The 21,304-nt window shown below is 42.0% G+C and overlaps 1 protein-coding gene across 1 annotated transcript in view; it reads right to left on the reverse strand.

The window, feature by feature from the left end:
* The window catches only part of LOC126161959 (SET domain-containing protein SmydA-8), a 255,456-nt gene extending 241,482 nt beyond the window's left edge, over positions 1-13,974 (reverse strand). Inside the window, exon 1 of the mRNA XM_049918143.1 lies at positions 13,783-13,974. Within this exon, the coding sequence (XP_049774100.1) occupies positions 13,783-13,800 (18 nt within the window). The 5' untranslated portion in view covers positions 13,801-13,974. The remainder of the gene's footprint in view (positions 1-13,782) is intronic.
* Positions 13,975-21,304: the final 7,330 nt, after the last annotated feature.

A 21,304-nucleotide genomic window follows, 5' to 3' on the forward strand; every position in this document is an offset into this window, starting at 1 on the left:
TGTCCAGCGCAGCTCTGGACGAAACGTTAGGAGCTGAAGAGTTTCATGGACCACGACCTTACATCCCGGAAGGTTTACCAGAAGATACAGCGGTGTATGTTGCTTGTTAGGGCTTTTAAAGGGGACACAGTATTTTGAATTGAAATCCATGGCCGGAAAGTACCGTTACTATGCTAAAACCATTTGAAAATTTGGAAATTTGTTGTGAGTTCCTGTGGGAGCAAACTGCTAGGGTCATCGGTCCCTAGCCTTACACCCTACTTAACCTAACTTAAACTAACTTACGCTAAGGACAACACAAACACCCATGCCCGAGGGAGGACTCGAACCTCCGACGGGAGGAGCCGCGCGAACCGTGGCAAGGCTACCCCGCGCGGCACAACAATTTGAAAACGTGTTGCTAACGCCTCCACTTTTACGTATAATTGATTAAGTGTGACCCAGTACATTATTTGTTTTACAATTACACTCATTAATAGCCAAAGAAATTGCTCGCGTAGTCGTTGACGGGTTCTCTTCAACGTGATGCGGTTCAGCCTCCTCCGATTCGCGTGTGCGGCGTCTCTTGGGAGCACCACACTCACGCCTGCTGACAATGAAGGTACCCTTTTTCGAAGCCGTTGCGTAACTGTGGCGAAAAGGGTGAGAGATGGAATCAGACGTTGTGGAGAACGACCTGATAAAGGCGGCGCTCACCTCTTCCATTACCGTGAACTTCGCGATTCGGAAGGATTGTGTCGATGTATTCTGCAAACGTGCACTCAACCATATTCTTCTAACACTCACAGACACGTGAATTAGGCTCGAATCAGGTCAGAGAGGTAGGACAGACGTCAAATTACATCACCCAGTCCGACGTAAGCATCCCCCACCATGACCACCCTACTGCATACCTATCTAGCAGACACGTTTTCAAACGGTACTTTTCCGGACTAGGATTCTAATTCAAGGTATTACATACTCGCTCCTCTCTACAAGTCCTAGAAGTTTGTAACGGGAATTTCCGAACACCCTGTGCATTTCCATAGATTTATGTACTCTGACATATGTGAAGAATAAATAAATACGCATAATGTAAGGTTAACACAAAAAAGATTGATTTTCATTTTTTCAGGGTAATTTACTCGCTAATCGCAATTCGTCTAAAACGCCCGTCTTATGAGAGTAAAAATGTTATTACAAATATTTTACAGAATTTTCAGTCTTTCCAGTCGCATATAATTTTGAACAGCCAGTTTAAGTTTTTTCAGGCATGTTACGACACTTTTTAGCCCATTTTTGTCACCACAGTACCACATTGGGCATATTTATATAGGCGTGATATGCCGATTATACAGAGACAGCACGTCATAAAATTTTATTCGAGAAAACATGTTCACTAAAAATATAGTTCAGTGACCTCAGAAGACTCATTATGACTCCAGAACTCTTACCATGTGTTCACTATGTCCGTTAAAACTATATTTACGCCTCAGACCGTTTATTAAGCGCAAATTTTAAGGGTATAAGTACGCTAAATTGGAAACACTGGATCTCCGTAACGGAAAATGATATCGCAAGAAGTTTCGAAGTTCCCAGAGAATAACATCTTAAGAACACATACCAAAAATTTCGACGATCTGTCATGAATAGAAACTACAGAAGTGACCATCCTCACAACTGGTACTTTTGGTACCCAAAAATCACAATTTTCTCGGGCTTGTCACGAACAGCCCGTGAACAAATGCTGCTTTTATAAGGTGCCTTAGCCCTATCCTAGACTGCACCTGATGCAAAAGAACCAACCGACTGGATCAATTTGCCTGGGCTGGAGGAAGCGTGTAACGTTTAAATTTTGTCCCTGCATTGTAGGATACAGCATACTTGTTCCGTCGATAGGTATACAAATGGTCGCTAGGTCACGTGCTATGCAAAACACTTGACCCCTTATATATGTGATCTCCTAAAAATAGCATTTTCACGCGAGTCTTCCTGGAACATGTTGGTACCATACACAATCATTATGTTTTCTGCTTTGATCCCTAATCAGTGCGAATAGCGTTATAGCTACTTCTTCAAGGGTGGGTCTAAAACTCGGCACATTTTGCGAGGGACGATAGCTTACACTACTCATTTCCTGTACTGAGCAATGCTATGCGAGGGGAAGGTGAGGTTTAACGCGAGGCAAATGCAGTTGGCTGCAGTTCCTTCACGGGATTTTTCGTTCTCGTTGAGAGCGAATTGAGATTTGAGTAGTACACGAGGATCTGTATCCTCCTCTAAGGAGCATAACAACAGCAAAATCTATCTAATTCTTTGTTCCTGCGTATACGTGCAATAACTTAAGAGATTTCGCACGTGTAGTCACGTTAGGGAAGATTTATTGTTTTATGGTGATAGTGCCGCGCCTCTGCTCGAAACCACGAAGGCTGAGCCTGACGAGCAGATAATGTTGAACGCTTTGGGCTGCGCATCTCAGGGTGCGCCCTACACGAACTGCCACATGCACTGCCAGCAGAACCAGCCCCAGTTCCGACTGAAGGAACTGACAATGTTGCAGCATTTTAACACCATCAAAAAAATTGCTACCAGCAGTCTTAAAGCCTGTCTGTGCTCATGAACGAAGAGTCATAAAACATTGTGCTAAAATCTGTAGATGAACCCTGGTGATGGAACTAGTGCCCAACTTTTGAAGTTTCAATTACGAAGATAAACCAAACGACATCTAAATGTCTTTTGTCTTTGATGCAATACAGCAGCGCATTAAAATGCATAGGCAACGAGCAAAATCAAAGAGAAAATACAGGATAGTGACGAACAGTCTGAAAATCTTGCAAGGGTGTTACAGGGTAGGCTGTGCTGGGAAATGCGTTGCGCCGTTTCCGAGTTAATAAGCACTGTAGTTAGCCAATCAGGCCGCTGCGCGTGCAAATGCAAGCGGCCCCCCAGATGAAGTTAGTGTCAGTTGTGCTCCCAGTGTAGATGATAGCGCACGGTGGCCGAGCGGTTCTAGGTGCTTCAGTCCGGAACCGCGCGACTGTTACGGTCGCAGGTTCGAATCCTGCCTCGGGCATGGATGTGTGTGATGTCCTTCGGTTAGTTATGTTTAAGCAGTTCTAAGTTCTAGGGGACTGATGACCTCAGATGTTAAGTCCCATAGTGCTCAGAGCCATTTGAATGAACTTCATATATGCCCAGAGAAGTCTTCTTTAGACCCTACGCACTTCAGAAAGGCATGAAAATCTCAACTGTGAAAGGGAACTATTTCAGAATCCTTGCAGAGGTGTTTCCACGAGTTGATAGTTAGGATGGATCTTGGTCATTGGATGAATGACAAAGATTTAATATCTGGCTCACTGCCCAAGTGCAATCAACATTTTGTAATATATTATGCTTTCTATCTTGATACCGTTTCAGTATCTGTACTGGATTAAGCAAAAGTCAGAAAATATATGCAGTTATTTTGTGTAAATATTTGACATTATGCACATAAAAGAATTTTCTTTCTTACAAAAGCATACTAAAACATTTTACACATATTCTTGAGGAATCGTTAGGAAACTAATGCAGTGTGTGAAATTGATATTTTGTCTTCCACTTCTGTGGAAGCGGTGAACTGCAAACTACAAGAATTCGTAGTGAAAAAAAAAACAAGTATTCACTAAAAAACTGTCATCTGTCGCTTTTTAAAAAGAACGGTCAATACGTTTCACTTGACCACATGTAAAAACGTAACCATTGCTGTATCATAAGGAATTTCGGAGAAACTAGGTTAAGTGCACTTCTACCTGTGTAACGGTAGTACTATAGTTCGTTGAATTGTCTAGATCAATGCTTGATTTCAGCTATAAATGAGAAAAGCTGTAACTGTCAAATCCACATCATACAGCGGGTAATGACACGAACTCGGCTTTTCGCCCTGAATCATGTAACTTAGATATTGGTTTCAAGTCTTAACACGGCAGAGATAGGGACGTGCGCAGTCTATGTTATACACTGAAGCACCAAAGAAACTGGTATAGGCATGCATATTCAAATACAGAGATATGTAAACAGGCAGAATACGGCGCTGCTGTGTGCAACACCTGTATAAGACAAGTGACTGTTGCAGTTATTAGATCGGTTAGTGCTGCAGCAATAGCAGGTTATCAAGATTTAAGTGAGTTTGAAAGTCTTGTTACAGTCGGCGCACGAGTGATGAGACACAGTATCTCCGAGGTAGCGATGAAGCTGGTATTTTCCCACACGATCATTTCATGAGTGTACCGTGAATATTAGGTATCCAGTAAAACATCAACTCCGACATCGCTGCAGCCGGAAAAATATCCTGCAAGAACGGGACCAACAAAGACTGAAGAGAATCGTTCAACGTGACAGAAGCGCAACCCTTCTGCAAACTGCTGTAGATTTCAATGCTGGGCCATCAACAAGTGTCAGTGTGCGAACCATTCAACGAAAAATCATCGATATGAGCTTTCGGAGCCGAATGCCCACTCGTTTATCCTTGATGACTGCACGACACAAAGCCTTACGCCTCGCCTGGGCTCATCAACATCGACATAGGACTGTTGATGACTGGGAACATGTTGCCTGGTCGGACGAGTTCCGTTTCAAATTGTATCGAGCGGATGGACGTGTACGAGTATGGAGACAACCTCACGAATCCATGTACCCGGCATGTCAGCAGGGTACTGTTCAAGCTGGTTGAGGCTCTTTAATGGGCGTGTGCAGTTGGAGTGATGTGAAACCCCTGATACGTCTAGATACGAGACTGACAGGTGACACGTACGTAATCATCCTGCCTGAACACCTGCATCTATTCATGCCCATTGTGCATTCCGACAGGACAGCATTCCAGCAGGACAATGAGACACCCCACACGTCCAGAATTGCTATAGTGGTTCCAGGAGCACTCGTCTGAGTTCAAACACTTCCGCTGGCCACCAAACTCCGCAGATATGAACATTATTGAGCATATCTGGGATGTCTTGCACGTGCTGTTCCGTACTCTTACGGATTTATTGCTAGCCCTGTAGGATTCATGATGTCAATTCCCACCAGCACTACTCCAGACATTAGTCAAGGCCATGCCACGCAAGGGGCCCTACATGATATTAGGCAAGTGTACCAGTTTCTTTGGCTATTCAGTGTGTATGGTCTATGGTTACAACTGTCGTGCGCCGCTTGCCTTAGGAGACAATACAAGGGCTTTTTGATAGCCATGCATCGAGGCCAGAGGGCATGCAACGTCGTACTGATACGTAGGCAGATACAGCCACGTTCTTTGTAATTTTGAATCAGTTAGGTAATCACTGAAATTACATCATTCATTTTCTCAACCCGTGAAGTTTCATTTCGTTTCCTCCTTCCCTTTTGCATTCTTCTCTGCTTTGGTCGGGCAGTGAAGGATTTCGTCCACGTCCTGCACTTGCTTAGTACCGTCCAACGACAATATTTTCCTGTAGACAGCCCCAAAGTTCCCTAACAATCTTATAGTCTTGAGGACCCCATGTGGTTGATCCTTTGTCTATACTGAGCACAGTAACAATCGGATTATTTGGCGTATATTCGGTGGTACTTTAGTTATGTTGTACATTCGCTGTGAAGTATAACGTACTGGTTTCTATAAGGCAATATTCATCACGAAAATGACCTACCTGCGAAGAAGCTCCGTACGATTGTATCCTGGTTATTATTCGACGTTTGGGTAGAGTGTAGAAAACATTTGGAAAGTGTTGGAATATTGATGCCACTTGTTCACATGCGTCTGTTGTTTGCAAGATAGTTAAAGCAAGCTATGTGTTACACGAGTGGATTTTTCCTTGAATACAAGCTGATTCTCTAAGAGAAGAATCTTCCCCTTCAAGAATGTCTAAATATTTGAGCTTGGGACGTACTTTAGGAGCGAGTAACAGACCGACCAAAGCGACAATCGTCTGTTAGTCTGTGTTTACAAGGGCTGGAAAAAGATATGGAAACGCTGCAAGAAATGCTTGAAGAAAAATGCAGATGTTAGCCAAGCTTTCAAGTTGCGCTGTTGTATTTGACCACGAACGGCAGCTGTGCAATGTAATAGGGCGAGTCACTGCAAAACTGAGTGTCAGCACCAAAACAATATGAAGGGAGTTCCATAAGGTGGGACTTGCCCGATGAGCTGTAATTCCCAAGCCATACAACAAAAATGCAAATTTCCATAACGGGAAAACGTGGTGCTGAAACCATAACACTTGGACTATGGCGCAATGGAACAAAGTCATTTGGTTGTATGGGCGTTATTTCACATTGTTTAAAACTTCTGTCCAAGTTTACGTCCAAAGCGTGAAACATGGCGTGGATTTGGTGATGACTAGGATAGCCATATCGTGGTATTGCTTGGGCCCCACGTTTACTCGACAGCGTCGCACTATTGCCGAGTATTATGTGTCCATTTCGGTTGATCAGGCCCGTCCCATGGTGCAATATTTATTCCCCAACGGTGATGCTGTGGTCCAGGACGACAGGCCCCTGTTCACAACAGTTTGCACCGTCCAGGACTGGTTTTGTGAGCACAAGGATGAATTATTGTTGCATTCCCCTGGCACCTGCAATCACAAGGACTCAATATTATCGAGCCTTTGTGATCTCCTTTGGAGAGAAGTGTGTGTGATCGCTATCCACCTCCGTCACCGTTACCTGAACTTGCCACTATTTTGCAGGAAGAATGCTATAAGATTCTCTTGAAAACCTTACAGAGCGTGTATTTATCTATTTCGAGAAACTGGAATATGTTTTGAATGCCAACGGTTTTCCTACACCGTATTAAGCACGACGATGTGTTATGTTTTTGGTGTTCCACCCCATGCACATTCTTTTATAGGAGTGACCTGCCCTCTTTTCCCATCACACGGGATGGTTCACTGCGCTAGAGATCCTCGATAATTGTGATCTAGTAACTCCTCGCTGTTTTCAGCATAAAACCTACTGAGAACTCCATCAAGCCTTGGTGCCTTGTTCGCTTCGAGCAGTCGTAATTTGTTTCCAGTACTGAAGATGGCTATTTCAGTGTCTCACATTTCTGAGTACGGTAGTATTTTTATTTGTAAACACACTTTTAAATACGGATTTTAATATTTCGGCCTTCTGTCTGCTGTCTTCAGTTTCAACAACAGAGTGATCTATGAGAGATAAAATGGGCTATTGGCTCCGATCAGTGTCTTTACGTAGAACCAGAATTTCCCATGATATTCTGATGCATCCTCAGTCATGATCTTCCTGAGGAGTTTAGTATAGGGTTACCTATCAGTCACTTATATAGCGAAGATGTTGTAGTCTCTGTTTTCGCAAAGTTTTCCAAATAGTACCATTAAATCAAGGTGATTATTTACGTATTTTTACTTTGTTTAGAACGTATTTATAAAGATAAGTTTTTGAGGTTTAACACAATTGCTCTGTATTTGTCGGACTTGGACCAAATGTAGCCCGTTCACCGTTATTAAGTTCTTTGCTAATGTTTGCTGTATCAGTTCGACAAAATACAAGCTCTCTTTTGGCTTTATTGATGACTTCTTTTGCCACTGGCATCCATCGTCCATATATTAGGTTCATGGTTGCCAGCCTCTCTCTCATTGGTCTTACTGTCGAGAAGATTGGGTCTGTTTGTTGCCAGGAGATGTATACCGTCTGCCCAAAGAGTTCCGAGACTGAGTTTATTGCTGGCGTAAAGGTGACGTCAGCGCAATAACCACGGCGGCAGCTTCAACTAGCAACTGTAAACAGCAGATGTGCATTAGACCAGTCAGATGTGGGCAAACACTGTAAGTAGTGGAAGTGCGGTGGTAGTCCGTCAGCGCTATCGTGTCACGTATCGCAATGGAGCAACATCTCTAAATCAAGACTTCAAGACATTCTACAGATTATTTTGGAGAAGCGTAAAGTGTGTACACGCACACCTTGACTCCAGAACAAAAACAACGACGTATGAATGCCTGCTGCGGCTTCATTGAAATGTAAAACGCGGACAGTTCTGTTCTGGGAAAAATCATCACGGGTGACGAGACTTGGTGTTAGCAATAGAACCAACCACAAAACGATACAGTCCAGAAATTGAGATGAGTGGTCAACGCTTTGGCGACATTCAAGCCGCTTTGAAGCGCAAGTTGAACAACTTCCCACAGAAGGACTTATCTGACAGTTTCACATAATTGTATGAAGTTCTTGTATGCTGTACTCGAGCGAGGGGAGACTAGGAGTATGTACAACACTCGAGGCGTGAAAATCACCATCTTAAATTTTCTCTATTTTCTATTAATCCGGTCTCGATACTTTTTAGACCGACTGGGTAAAATATTTATTGCGGGTGTGTGTTGGGCTATGTGTTCGAGGCAACTGCCTGACATTGTACATAGTATTGCTTCGCATGACTGTTTGTCTTGTCGCCAATAACGTATGGGTAAATTTTCCAGACGACACTGGGCAAACTAAAGCCGTATGTTCTTCCGTGCTGCCGAGTTTAGGCTATTGTTGAATGACTACAACCTGTGTGTGTGAATTTTGTAGCAGGTAGAAACACACGTCCATTAATCTAAATAATTTGAAAAACAAGAACTCGAAAATGTTACGCAAGTGTTCTGGACTAGTTGGATAAAAAAAAAAAAATACGAAAGAAGAGGCTAGGATTGCGGAAGAGATATTCAGAACAGTACAGGGTAAATCAGCTGAAGTTTGCATCCCCCCACTTCTGAAATTGAAGGTGCTATTTAGCGCCGTTTACAAGTAAATGAAATGTGACTAAGGAGCCACAGTTGCGCCACACAAAGATTTTAATGATCACTAGAATGTGTAATTATTTTAGAATGTCACGTTTTTAAAACGAACAATGCCAACTGACATTGACAAAAGAAAACTAGGGTAAGTCAGAATGCCAGTGGTGTTTTTTTCTGTATTCTAGAACAGGCAGTTGATGAGCAATAGCAGTTTGAAATTTATAAGTAGCGACAATGGTCTTCCCCATCTTTCGGTACTAACACATGGAAAAAAGTGAATAAACAAATGCTTTGGATGCCTGCAAAGGTATTGTTCAAAATGCCAGTCGCCTGCTTCAATACAAGCTTCCAGTCTGCCATGTAAAGACTTGTGTACACATTCTCGCTTTTCATCAGAAGTTTTTGCGTGTGCAGCAGTAATACGTCGTTTCATATCGTTCGATGTGGTCAGCATGTCCTTGAAAATAGTGTCTTTTAGCTTTCCTCAGGGAAAAACATCTAAGATGACCAAACGTGGTGCCGGGGCTGGGTAAGGTACAGGTCTATTCCGTCTAATTTAACGATTTAAAAACAACTGTTGAAAACAAGCGCTATTCATTGAATACCCATCATGCTGATGCCACATTTTTTTTCCTAGTCTGCAGCGGAACGTGTAATAATACTTGTGGCGATTAGCACTCCGTCTTCAGGCCACGAGTAGACTACCGGGACCATCCGACCGCCGTGTCATTCTCAGTGGAGGATGCGGATAGGAGGGGCGTGGGGTCAGCACACCGCTCTCGTGTCCGTTATGATGGTATTCTTGACCGAAGCTGCTACTATTCCCTCGAATAGCTCCTCAATTGGCATCACGAGGCTGAGTGCACCCCGATAAATGGCAACAGCGCATGGCGGCCAGGATGGTCACCCATCCAAGTGCCGACCACGCCCGACAGCGCTTAACTTAGGTGATCTCACAGGAACCGGTGTATCCACTGCGGCAAGGCACTTGTGGCGATTGCTCTGTTAAAAGGTTGAGATCGTTTTTTTAGTTTAGGGTTCCTTCTACGAAAACAGGTCGTGTGAGCTGAAGGTTCACTATTCCACACCACCTATTTACACTCTATGGACGCTGACGGTCCCTCTTAAGAAGCCATTGGAGATTATTTACGAACCAATAATGCATGCTGTGGAGGTTTGCTTGAGCGTGAAATGTTGCTTAATCACTAGGCAAGAGACATGATAACTCAGGTGAGTCTCATCTTAATGACCAACTACAAAAGTTAACACGATTTGCAACTCGTTGACATAGATGGAATTGTGACAGTGGAGAACGTGTAGTACGCTTACCTGACCTGTGCCACTTTCCCGTGCGACTGCAAGCGAACTAACGTGCGAATATACAGCAGCAGCAGCTAGAACATTAATTTCACCCTCTTCTCCAGTCACTCGATTTGTCCTATCGCGTTTTATAGGTGTTACTTTTCTATTGTCACATAACTGGTTCAAGAGATTTACAAATACATGTCGAGCTGGGTAACGTCTGGACGAATATCGTTCCAAGTACAGAGCACAAGAACAAACAGCATTCTTCCTACATTCTCCACACACCATTAACATGTTGGCTTTTTCAGCGTTGGTAAATACCATCTCCACTAATTTCCACCACCAGAAAATAACTAACAAGTAAGCTGAAACACTGTCAGTGTACTGTATAGGCATTAAACATACGAATGGATCAGACGACTGTCCGTTCCAATGCAGACTAGGAGAAGAATGTGGTACCAGTACGGTGAATGTTCAGCGCATAGTGTACAGCACACTACAGCTTGTCTCCAGTAACTGTTTCCGAATCGTTGGATCGGACGAAGGGGACGTGTACGTTGGCCGGCCTTATTCCCTTGGATTTTTTTCCGGGGAAAGCTAAAAGACACTGTATACAATGACATGCCGCCTGCAGCAGATGACACACAAACGCACACACAAATGCATACACGAACAGATCACAGATACTTCAATAATCACACTCGAAAGTTTGGCAATAACATTCGATCTTTGGCAAAAACATTTGACAGTCGGCAACAGAAACCAAAACATTGCATTGAAACAAGCGTTCAGTTCATAGTGCTGTGGAATGTGGGAAAAAGCCGCAAATTGGCATTCATAAGAAGAAGAACAACACCAAAAATGCAACAGGAGCGTAATATGTAAGAAATTGTCCACGCAACCTGTAAGTACAGTTCAAAACATTACTACTTAATAGGAAATACCAACCACCAGAATTGTTTATAACCTATAGGCACAGTGACAAAAAATGTAAATTAAATAGCTAACATATGTACATATTCCGGGCCACTGATGATGCCTTGCATAAAATAAAGGCGAAACGCGTATGGCACTAAAATTGTGTTTTATTCAGTTCCATAAGTAAAAATTATCAATATACTGTAATATTACACACAACTGAGGAAGACAGGACTAAAAAAGTTGAAGATGTCAATAAAGTATTATGTTTGCCTTGCGGCATCGGGTTGGTGTTGTGTATTCTCTGTGACACCTGTTGTCGCGCTAGAGAGCGAGGTGCCAGAACGCGATGCAGAAGTCAGCGTTGTCTATTCTGGAGCAGCTAGCGGGACCCGACTCTCCGATTATACGTGATGTGCTAAAGTGCATGATGACTACATAGGTAACGTTCTCTACGATCGTGTGAGGGAACTTCACAGCACAAGGTGATAGCGAACTCCAGGAACAAGTTCAGGGTCACTGGTCGAATTTTATAACATGCCATCTGGTTAGTCAATACTTAATAATGTCACATTAATATATTAAATGTTTATTATGTCCTTTAGAGTGTGAGTGATGGCTTCTAATGTACAGTGTCTATCGTAACTAATAGGGCAAACTAACTCTGATAGGAGTATATCGTAATTGAAGTAAAGACGATCAAGTAAACATGAATCCACAATGAGCCATGCTGGAAATAATTGTTAGTGTGTGACATCAGTATAACGTATTGTCGCATTTAGTAGAAACGTATTTGAAATATACAACTGGGCTCAAATTTCACTTACAAAATAATTTGAAGGTGATTGAAAGGAAACTCGATGCAGAGATGGGTTCCGTATTGCATCGAAATGCGGGGACGACATGTGGAACATCTTTGACAGGTACAAGTGTACAGTAATTTGTAATATGTAGCGTGCTGAAGCAGTATTATACTTTTTTGTTAAGACAGAGCATGGGTGTAACTTAGAGAGAATGTACAGGAGTATCATATCGCAAAGTTTACATTTCAAATATAACTGCACTAACTAGAACAATATTTCATACTGAAGACAGTGATAGCTTGTAACCATACTTTCGCAGGTATCTCGCAAACGTCACGTTTGCTGACCCAAGTTTACAGTTTTGCTTCGGTTATCTTATACTTCCACTCGCGTTAGTATTCGCTATCAATTATTATACAATCTACATTATAGAAAAAACTGAGCTTCAGACATAAATATTGCAATAACATGAGCAATGAAGCATTACTACAAAACACACAAAGGAAAACCGCAGAAAATGTATTAAGTGATTAAGGAATCGTAAATTAATCTGTCTCCATTATTAAATACATATCGCCTATTTGAAATAGCTTTCACGAAAATTTTTGCAAACCATAAAAGACACTATTACAGGACCCCATAAACTGATAATTACAGTGTTGACATCTAGATCCAAATGAATATCGAACGGACTCTCATAAATGAAAGTATTTACAACACACTAACAGAAAATTCTCATGCCTAGTGATAAACATCATTGAAAATGAGTAATTCAGTCAAAATCATATCTTATTGTATCCAGAAACATCGATCGAGTAACATGCCGGGCCTGGGTAAGCAAATGCAATGGTTATTTGTGTCGGATAATAAAATCAAATTTGATATAATTATAAAATGGTCCTGCCGAGATATACGAAGTTAGTTAGTTATATATTCCATAAATCATTTGAACGATTCTTTTATCGGAATTATATGGATCGTGTCAGTTTATAAAATATAATACACGATTACTGTTAACATTAATCAGCAAAGTATCACTTTATTCCTACTCATGGAATCAAACTTAAAAAAGATTTTTTATTTTATTTTTACTGGCTACCAGTTTTTAATTAGAAACTCTTCAAGCGAATAGAAGGATTTGTTCAGGAGAAATGATTTTACGTCAGATTTAAAATTTGCTTCGCTACCTGTGAGAAATTTTATATTATTGGGCAAATGATCAAAAATCTTTATTGCTGCGTATTGAACTCCTCTCTGAGCCACTGTCATCTTTGACAGGCCATTTTTCCCTCTAGTGTTGTAGGTATGTACATCATTGTTCTTCTAAAATTGTGTTGCATTTTTTACGACGAATTTCATTTCCGAAAATAAGACTGAAAGGCAGTTACACACTAATTCCTAGGTGAAGCTAGTAGACCCCTACGTTGTAAATCTAGAGAGTACATTACCAAAGATCCTTTCATAATCTGTAAAGTTTTCTCGCATCAAATACAATACTTTATATATTCGTGTACTGTAACTTATATTTTTTTGGTTTCGCAGAATACCTCCAAGAAGTTAAGTATTACAATCACGTGTTTATGTTGCTTCTGTGAGAAGTCATCAAGTTAATACCATTCTCCAAGTGCGAAGAAAATGCGCCACTGTGTAGCAAACCTGTTTTTGACAGAGTTAAAATAAGCCGCAGTTTATGTAGGATATATGATTCGTTTTCACGCAAGCAAAATTAGTTCATTTAACACTACACTGCAGAAGAGATTTTGATGGATGCATTTTTCTCGCCGCCGATTTGTGGCAATAGAAATATAGACAATATCCACAGTCAGGCTTTATTGAGCAACAACATAGCATTTTTTCTAACACAGCTGTGGATTAACACCAGTGCGTTTCACGAGGTGTCCCGCCGCTGTGCTGGAGGTGTTAGTGCAGGTCCGGCACGCGCAACAGTGAACACGGAAGAAGACGGGGGCAGTCCGCCGTGGGGTCCCAGAGCGGCGGGAGCGCCGTGCTGTCTGCTGAGCAGCGTACGCACTCACCGAGGGCGCGGCACTCATGGCGGCTGTCTGGGTGTCTGCCGGCGGCTGATAGCTAAGCTACCGCGGCGGCGCCGCCCTCGCCTTTATATACGGGTGGCGGTGGCGGCGCGGGCGTGAGCCGGAACCTTCTGGCCGGCGGCAGACAATTGGACGCCTTTGGTGCCGTGCGCGCAGGCCGATGGACGCTAGCCGCCCGACGCCGCCGGCCGGACCGCAGCTTCGCTTATTTTTGGCGCCCGCGATAGGAAAGCGATGCAGAACCCTCTCCGCGCATGCGCGCTGCACTTCGCCGGCACCTTTGCGGTCGCCAGAGGAATGTCCGGCCTTCGGACAGGAAGACTGTTGAATTGCGCGGAAGCATCCCTGACGAAGACAGAAACGACCTACAGCTACACATATACATGGTCCTTCCAAAAAAGTTCTGATTTTATTCCTGACATATCAGCGGCACTAGAGCAGTAACTACGATGGAAGCCAGAGCTAACAACACGTGTGCCTTCGACCAATCTGTTGTGAGCAGCCGCGCGGGATTAGCCGAGTGCCGGCACAGTAGCTCAGCGTGTTCGGTCAGAGGGTCAGCTGCCCTCTGTAATAAAAAAAAGTGAGTTAATGGGTCAAAGACGAACTGAAACGAGTGTCTTGCGACGTCCGCCCCGAGCAGATACAACGAACGAAAACGAACAAAATGAGATTTTAAAAAAAGAAGCTGTCTAAGGCGCTGCAGTCATGGACTGTGCGGCTGGTACCGGCGGAGATTCGAGTCCTCTCTTGGACATGGGTGTGTGTGTTTGTCCTTAGGATAACTTAGGTTACGTAGTGTGTAAGCTTAGGGACTGATGACCTTAGCAGCAAAGTCCCGTAAGATTTCACACACATTTTGTTGTATCCACGGACCCAACCAACCAACCAACTCGCGCACGCGCGCCCTGGCCGTGACATCGCTGGCCACAGTTCCTGTCGCGGCCGTCGGCGTCTCAGGGCGTTACCGCCGACGGAAGAGGTCGCGCCATGGCTGAGCTCAGATCCGCAGCGCCCTCTGCCTTTTGCATATAAGGAAAAGCGCTGGCCCCGAGACGGACAGTCTATTGTCGATTGTCTATCGCTAGCCTTTCGTGGAGTTTATAGCAGAGCCATTGCAGTGTGATATTTGCTATTGTATTCGACTAGGCTCAGTACACGGATTACTCTTGGATTTTATTTGGACTTGTATTGCTGGTGCACGTTTTGTCAGAAATAAAGATAAGTTCTCTCTTCATTCTAGCTGGCGCAATTCTTGTCATTAATTATTTTTCGGCCAACAGACATAGCTACATACTGGTCACTACCCACGCTTTATACAATTTGTGGTGGCTGCCCCAAAAGTACCGCCGAGGACCTTGGGTTTTGGAGCCGTCACGAAACATTTGAACTTTTTTTTGTGAGCAATGTTAAGTAGTGGACGTGCGGCCGTAGTGTGTCAACGCTGTTGTGACACAAATTGCATTGGTGCAACATTCGTAAATCAAAAGTTGAAGACGCTCTCCAAAATGTTTTGAAGAAGAGACAAGTTTGTCCTCCACACCGTGACACCCAAACAAAAACAGTGACGCGTGGACACCTACCACCACTTGACTGAAATGCAAAACGCGGTAAATTACTTTTTGGAAAAATTCATACCGGGTAACGAGACTCGATGTTATCAATACGAACCTACTCTAAAACGACAAAGTGCAAAAAATTCAGACGAACAGTCAATGGCATTCAAGCTAATGTGAAGCGCAGTTGAACAACATCCTAAAGAAGGAAGTCTCTGACAGCTTCACATCGGTGTACGAACGTTCTGTAGATTGTATCCATGGGTTGGGGAGGGCGGGGGGGGGGGGGAGGGGGGGGGACTGCATAAAGCATCTAAAGCAGATGTAGTCAACCCGTTTTACCTACCACCCACTTTTGTATCTCTGGTAGTAGCAAAATTTTCTAACCGACCCCTGGCTCCACAGTAACGGTGTTTTAAAAGGTACGAAAGTACTACATAAAACTTATAAAGCAGAGATACAGAATGTTAAAGCGTGTGATAACATTTGCTTACCAAATACTTTTCGTCAAAATTTTATGAAAACGTAATGAAAACACTTTCAAAACCCTATCACATACCACCGCCATGATAGCTGAAACACCCACCAGTGGGTGGTAGGGACCAGGTTGACTACCACTTATCTAAAGCATTGAAACCACCATATGAAATTTTCTCTATCTTTTATTAATCCAGTTTCGAAACCTTTGGGACTGATGGGGTACTCCGCAAATCACTCCACAGTGCATAGCGGTGGGTTCTTCGTACCAATATTATCAATTTTCTGCGCTATCCCATTCGCATATCGAACTACGGGAAAGTAACTGTCTAACTAAGCACTGGTCTTAATCTCTCTTATCTTATATTCATTAGCCATAGGTGAGATATACGATGTTCGTACAGTGTTTATTTAGTAAAGGTTCTCTAAATTTTGCCGGCCGAAGTGGCCGTGCGGTTAAAAGGCGCTGCAGTCTGGAACCGCAAGACCGCTACGGTCGCAGGTTCGAATCCTGCCTCGGGCATGGATGTTTGTGATGTCCTTAGGTTAGTTAGGTTTAACTAGTTCTAAGTTCTAGGGGACTAATGACCTCAGCAGTTGAGTCCCATAGTGCTCAGAGCCATTTGAACCATTTTTTTCTCTAAATTTTCCCAATACAACTTGGTGAGAGCAATGTCGTCTTCCTTCCACTGATTCCCGTTTAAGTTTCCCGATCATTTCTATTGCACTTTCATACTTTCTACGCTGACCTGAAACGACCCTAACAACCCGGCTCTGGATTCGTTGGACGTACGTTGGTAAGAACTCCAAGCAGTGGAATAATGTTTTAGAATTGCTCGCACTACTGTATGGTTTGTGATTCCCTTTACACGTGTTTTGCACTTTCCCACAACGCTTCCAACAAATTTAAGTGTTCTATTCGCCATTCCTAATACTTATATTGCGTTATCTTCCCATTTCAAATCGCGTTTCGGAGCTCTAACGAGGAGGAGACGACAGGTGCTAGTAGTCTATTTCCCAGATACTTCTTAAAGTGGAAGAGGAGCCAAGCTAAGCGAACATGTGACTCGGCTTATCCGTAGATACCCCACCGCTTCTGAGAAAACTACGGTCAAAGTTTTCGATTTAATTTAGATGACTTTTAGCGCTCCATAATGACAGCGTAACTGGTGGCATACTTCTGCGTCACATGTTCGAAACCCGATTATTGGTTTCATTTGTTTCATTTTTTTCATTTATCTGTCCATGTCCATAGAAGATTACTATAAGATTGTTTCTTACCAAATTAAAAGATACAAGGGCTTTATATTAATTGCAAATGGGTTTCACACTAAGTGCCATACACTTATTATATAATATATGCGTGTATGTTGTTTTCAGGGGCTACAATCCTTTTAAATTCTCATATTCTTATATCAGTCCTTAACTCATATATTTCATTAATAAATTTTGTATAACCTGTTGCGCGCTATGAGAATATTTTATGACTTGTGAGTTACTTAAGAATAATGTGTTTTACATACGTTTTTAAGTCATGACTTCCATGCAGTATCGTTTGTTTTGTTGCTGTATATTTGTTTACTGATTATATTCTTTAGTTTTAATTTATCAGTAATCAGTTGTCTATTCCGGTATGTTCTGACACTTCATTAATAATGGTCAGAAATAAAATTAATTTGCTGTTGAAATCTCGTGACAGCAATTATGTCAGACGATCATCCATATTGTATGGTTGCATCTGCTTGTTGACAATTCTGTTAGCGATGTTATTGGGTTATATTGAATGGATATCTGTAGTGTTGTGTTATTTAAATTTTGGCTCTAGCTGAATTATGATTTATTCAGGTTCTTGGTGGATAATGTCAATAAAGTTTTCGATGAAGTGTTTATATTTTACGTCAGTTTGTTCTGTGAGGATTAAATGAGGATAATTTCTTGTGTGTAAATATATTTCGATTTCCTCCAACATACTCATTATCTTATGTGATTATTGGTGCCACATATTGCAGGGTTTTAATTTTTTTGTGTACAGTCCTGTTCTCGATGGGGGTTAACCATTCTACTGATCATGGTCAATTCGAGGAAATTTATTGATTTTTTGTTTCTGGTGCCATCGTAAATTTCACACAGTTGTATAACAAATAAACAAAACGCTCACGACCTACTAAACATAAAGAAATAACACTCATCAGTGATACACCAATAAAACAGAAAATTACGTATATATCTAACACATACGTGGGAAGTATATGAAACAAAATTAAAGCACTACTAAAAAACACCAACATGATATGAAAAAATAGAGTCATGAAGCTGGAAACCACCAAAATACTTAAACCCATATATATATATATAAAATTCGTTGCAAAGACTGAAAAGTTCTACATAAGACAGACAGGTAGAAACTTCGCAACTAGATATCGGGAGCATGTTACACTAAGTGACAACAACCCATCCACCTTCTTCGACCAAATTAAAAATGAACAACACACAACAGACTGACTGGAAAATGCTGTCGATATTTTACACTTAAAACCAAACGACCGCTAATGGGAATTTAGGGGAAATCGAGATATATTTAGACACAAGAAATTATCCATATTTAACCCTCAACGAATAAATTGACCTAAAATATAAACACTTCATCGAAAACTTTAATGGCATTATCCATCAAGATCGTGGATAAATCACTATACAACCGGAGCCAAAATTTAAATAACATAACACCACAGATATCCATTCAATATAACGCAATAACATCGCTGACAGAATTGTCAACTAGCAGATGTAACCATAAAATATCGCTGATCATCTGACATAATTGCTGTCACGAGATTTCAACTGCGAATTAATTTAATTTATGACCACTATTAACGAAGCGTCAGATCATACTGGAACACACAACTGATAACTTCTAAATTAACAACAAAAGAATACAATCAGTAAATAAATAGACAGCAACAGAATCAACGATATTACATGGAAGTTAGGACTTAGAAACGTACGGAAAATCATATTGTCCATAAGTAACTCACATCTCATACAACATATCTACCAAAATTTATAAGATGTTCTATTACAGGTAACATGATGATGACTGTGTGGCTGAAGTAGGCCTATAGTTCACCTAAAAGAATAAGTCCCATAGCAGCGTACCTGGTTATACAAAATTTATTATGTCCTTGGAAGATATTTATTACGCAGCAGGACCAGAGGATTACAAATATATTGTATTCTTACGTTTATTCTTGAGGAAAGTTTGGTACATTCCCTTGGATGATACCGAGCGGAGAAACATTCGAAACAAAGAAATTCCGAGCACCACGAGCATCGCGCAAAGGCAGGTTTGCCACAGTGACAATTTCTTCGTATGAATCTAACTCGGGAAAGAAACGACGTTAACATTGCCGAAGATTTCACGCGTTTGCAATAATTTCACCGCAAACTGCGCATGACGGGTCACTTTTCCGAAAACTGGCGCTTGCAACTGATTATGAATCAATATACGCTAGGAACTTCACCGAAAACATTTTCAAATAATTTTTCCGTTAACTATTTTTTTTAAATCATTCTCCAACCATACAATTAGTAGTCGAATAAAGGCAACGTTATTTCAATGTACAATGAAAAACATTTATGTAGTAATATTCTACGGAAATGGGTAGATAAACTAAAAAAATAGTAATAATAATGATAGTAATAATAATAATAATCGAGTTTCTAACTTAGGAAGCAAAAGTGGGCCACTGCGTTAGCCACTGCGCCACCGCCTCCGTTGAATGTTTACTCGCGAAATTGTACATAAATTACCGTGAAATCTTTGACCGTCGTTGTCTCAGAAACTGTCGAATATCTACGGATAATCTGAGACACGCGTTGGCTTATTTTGACCCCTCTTCTACTGTGTGAAGTTTCTGGGATGGGTTTATGGCACTACTCGTGTTCTCCTCGTAAGAAGACTGAATACACATGTCCATCTGCTTCTGTTGTTTGTAAGATGACCAGTATGAATAAAACAACCCTCATTTCACACGAACAGTGCCCGTGCTGATTCTTTGAGAGCAACTTTGAACTTAGAATATGCTCTAGCTTACAACTGCGGGACGTCAGCGACATTGGTCTGTCTGTAACTCTGCGCACCCGATAGTGGTATGTAGAAGGTCGCGTAATTTTTTCTTCGCTTAGTCCTCTTACCTCCAGTATCAACCAAGTCACCGACGCGAATATGTTTCTTTTTGATGGAACAACGTACTTTTTAATGTCATTCGGAAACCTCTGAAAATACGAGAACAGTGATAAAACGCTTGTTAATGCTGACCGTGAAACTTTTCGCAACTTCAGTATTAACAAGCATTATATCACTGTACTGATCTTCTCGAATGCCATTAAAAAAAAAAGATACTCCAGAATGAGATTTTCACTCTGCAGCGGAGTGTGCGCTGATCTGAAACTTCCTGGCAGATTAAAACCGTGTGCCCGACCGAGACTCGAACTCGGGACCTTTGCCTTTCGCGGGCAAGTGCTCTACCATCTGAGCTACCGAAGCACGACTCACGACCGGTACTCACAACTTTACTTCTGCCAGTACCTCGTCACCCACCTTCCAAACTTTACAGAAGCTCTCCTGCGAACCTTGCAGAACTAGCACTCCTGAAAGAAAGGATATTGCGGAGACATGGCTTAGCCAAAGCCTGGGGGATGTTTCCAGAATGAGATTTTCACTCTGCAGCGGAGTGTGCGCTGATATGAAACTTCCTGGCAGATTAAAACTGTGTGCCCGACCGTAGGTGCCCGACAAGGTAGGAGACGAGGTACTGGCATAAGTACAGTTGTGAGTACCGGTCGTGAGTCGTGCTTCGGTAGCTCAGATGGTAGAGCACTTGCCCGCGAAAGGCAAAGGTCCCGAGTTCGAGTCTCGGTCGGGCACACAGTTTTAATCTGCCAGGAAGTTTCAAAAAAGATACCTCCTTCAATAAGTTGGTTGATATAGAAGTTGAGAGAATTAAACAAAGAACAAAGGTACAATAATAGTTCACGTACCACTGTAAGAATTCAAAGATAATTTTTTACTGATGTATGCCCGGATATAAGTCAACCAGCTGTCGCTTCATGACTACTAATACGAAACGCTCGGTCAAATTAAACAAAAGGCTTAAAAAATGTTAAAACATTGTAAACATTACGACACTACGACTATAGGACTCTCACAAACTCTATGTACTAAAATTTTCACCCTGTATACCTTCGAATCACCTACAAATTTAATCATGCATACGATGCACGCACAATAAATAAAATATCCTTATTACACTACTGGCCATTAAAATTGCTACACCACGAAGATGACGCGCTACGGACGCGAAATTTAACCGACGGGAAGAAGATGCTGTGATATGCAAATGATTAGCTTTTCACAGCATTCACACAAGGTTGGCGCCGGTGGAGACACACACAACGTGCTGACATTAGGA

Source organism: Schistocerca cancellata, chromosome 2 (genome assembly GCF_023864275.1).
Source record: "Schistocerca cancellata isolate TAMUIC-IGC-003103 chromosome 2, iqSchCanc2.1, whole genome shotgun sequence".
Lineage (NCBI taxonomy): Eukaryota > Metazoa > Arthropoda > Insecta > Orthoptera > Acrididae > Schistocerca > Schistocerca cancellata.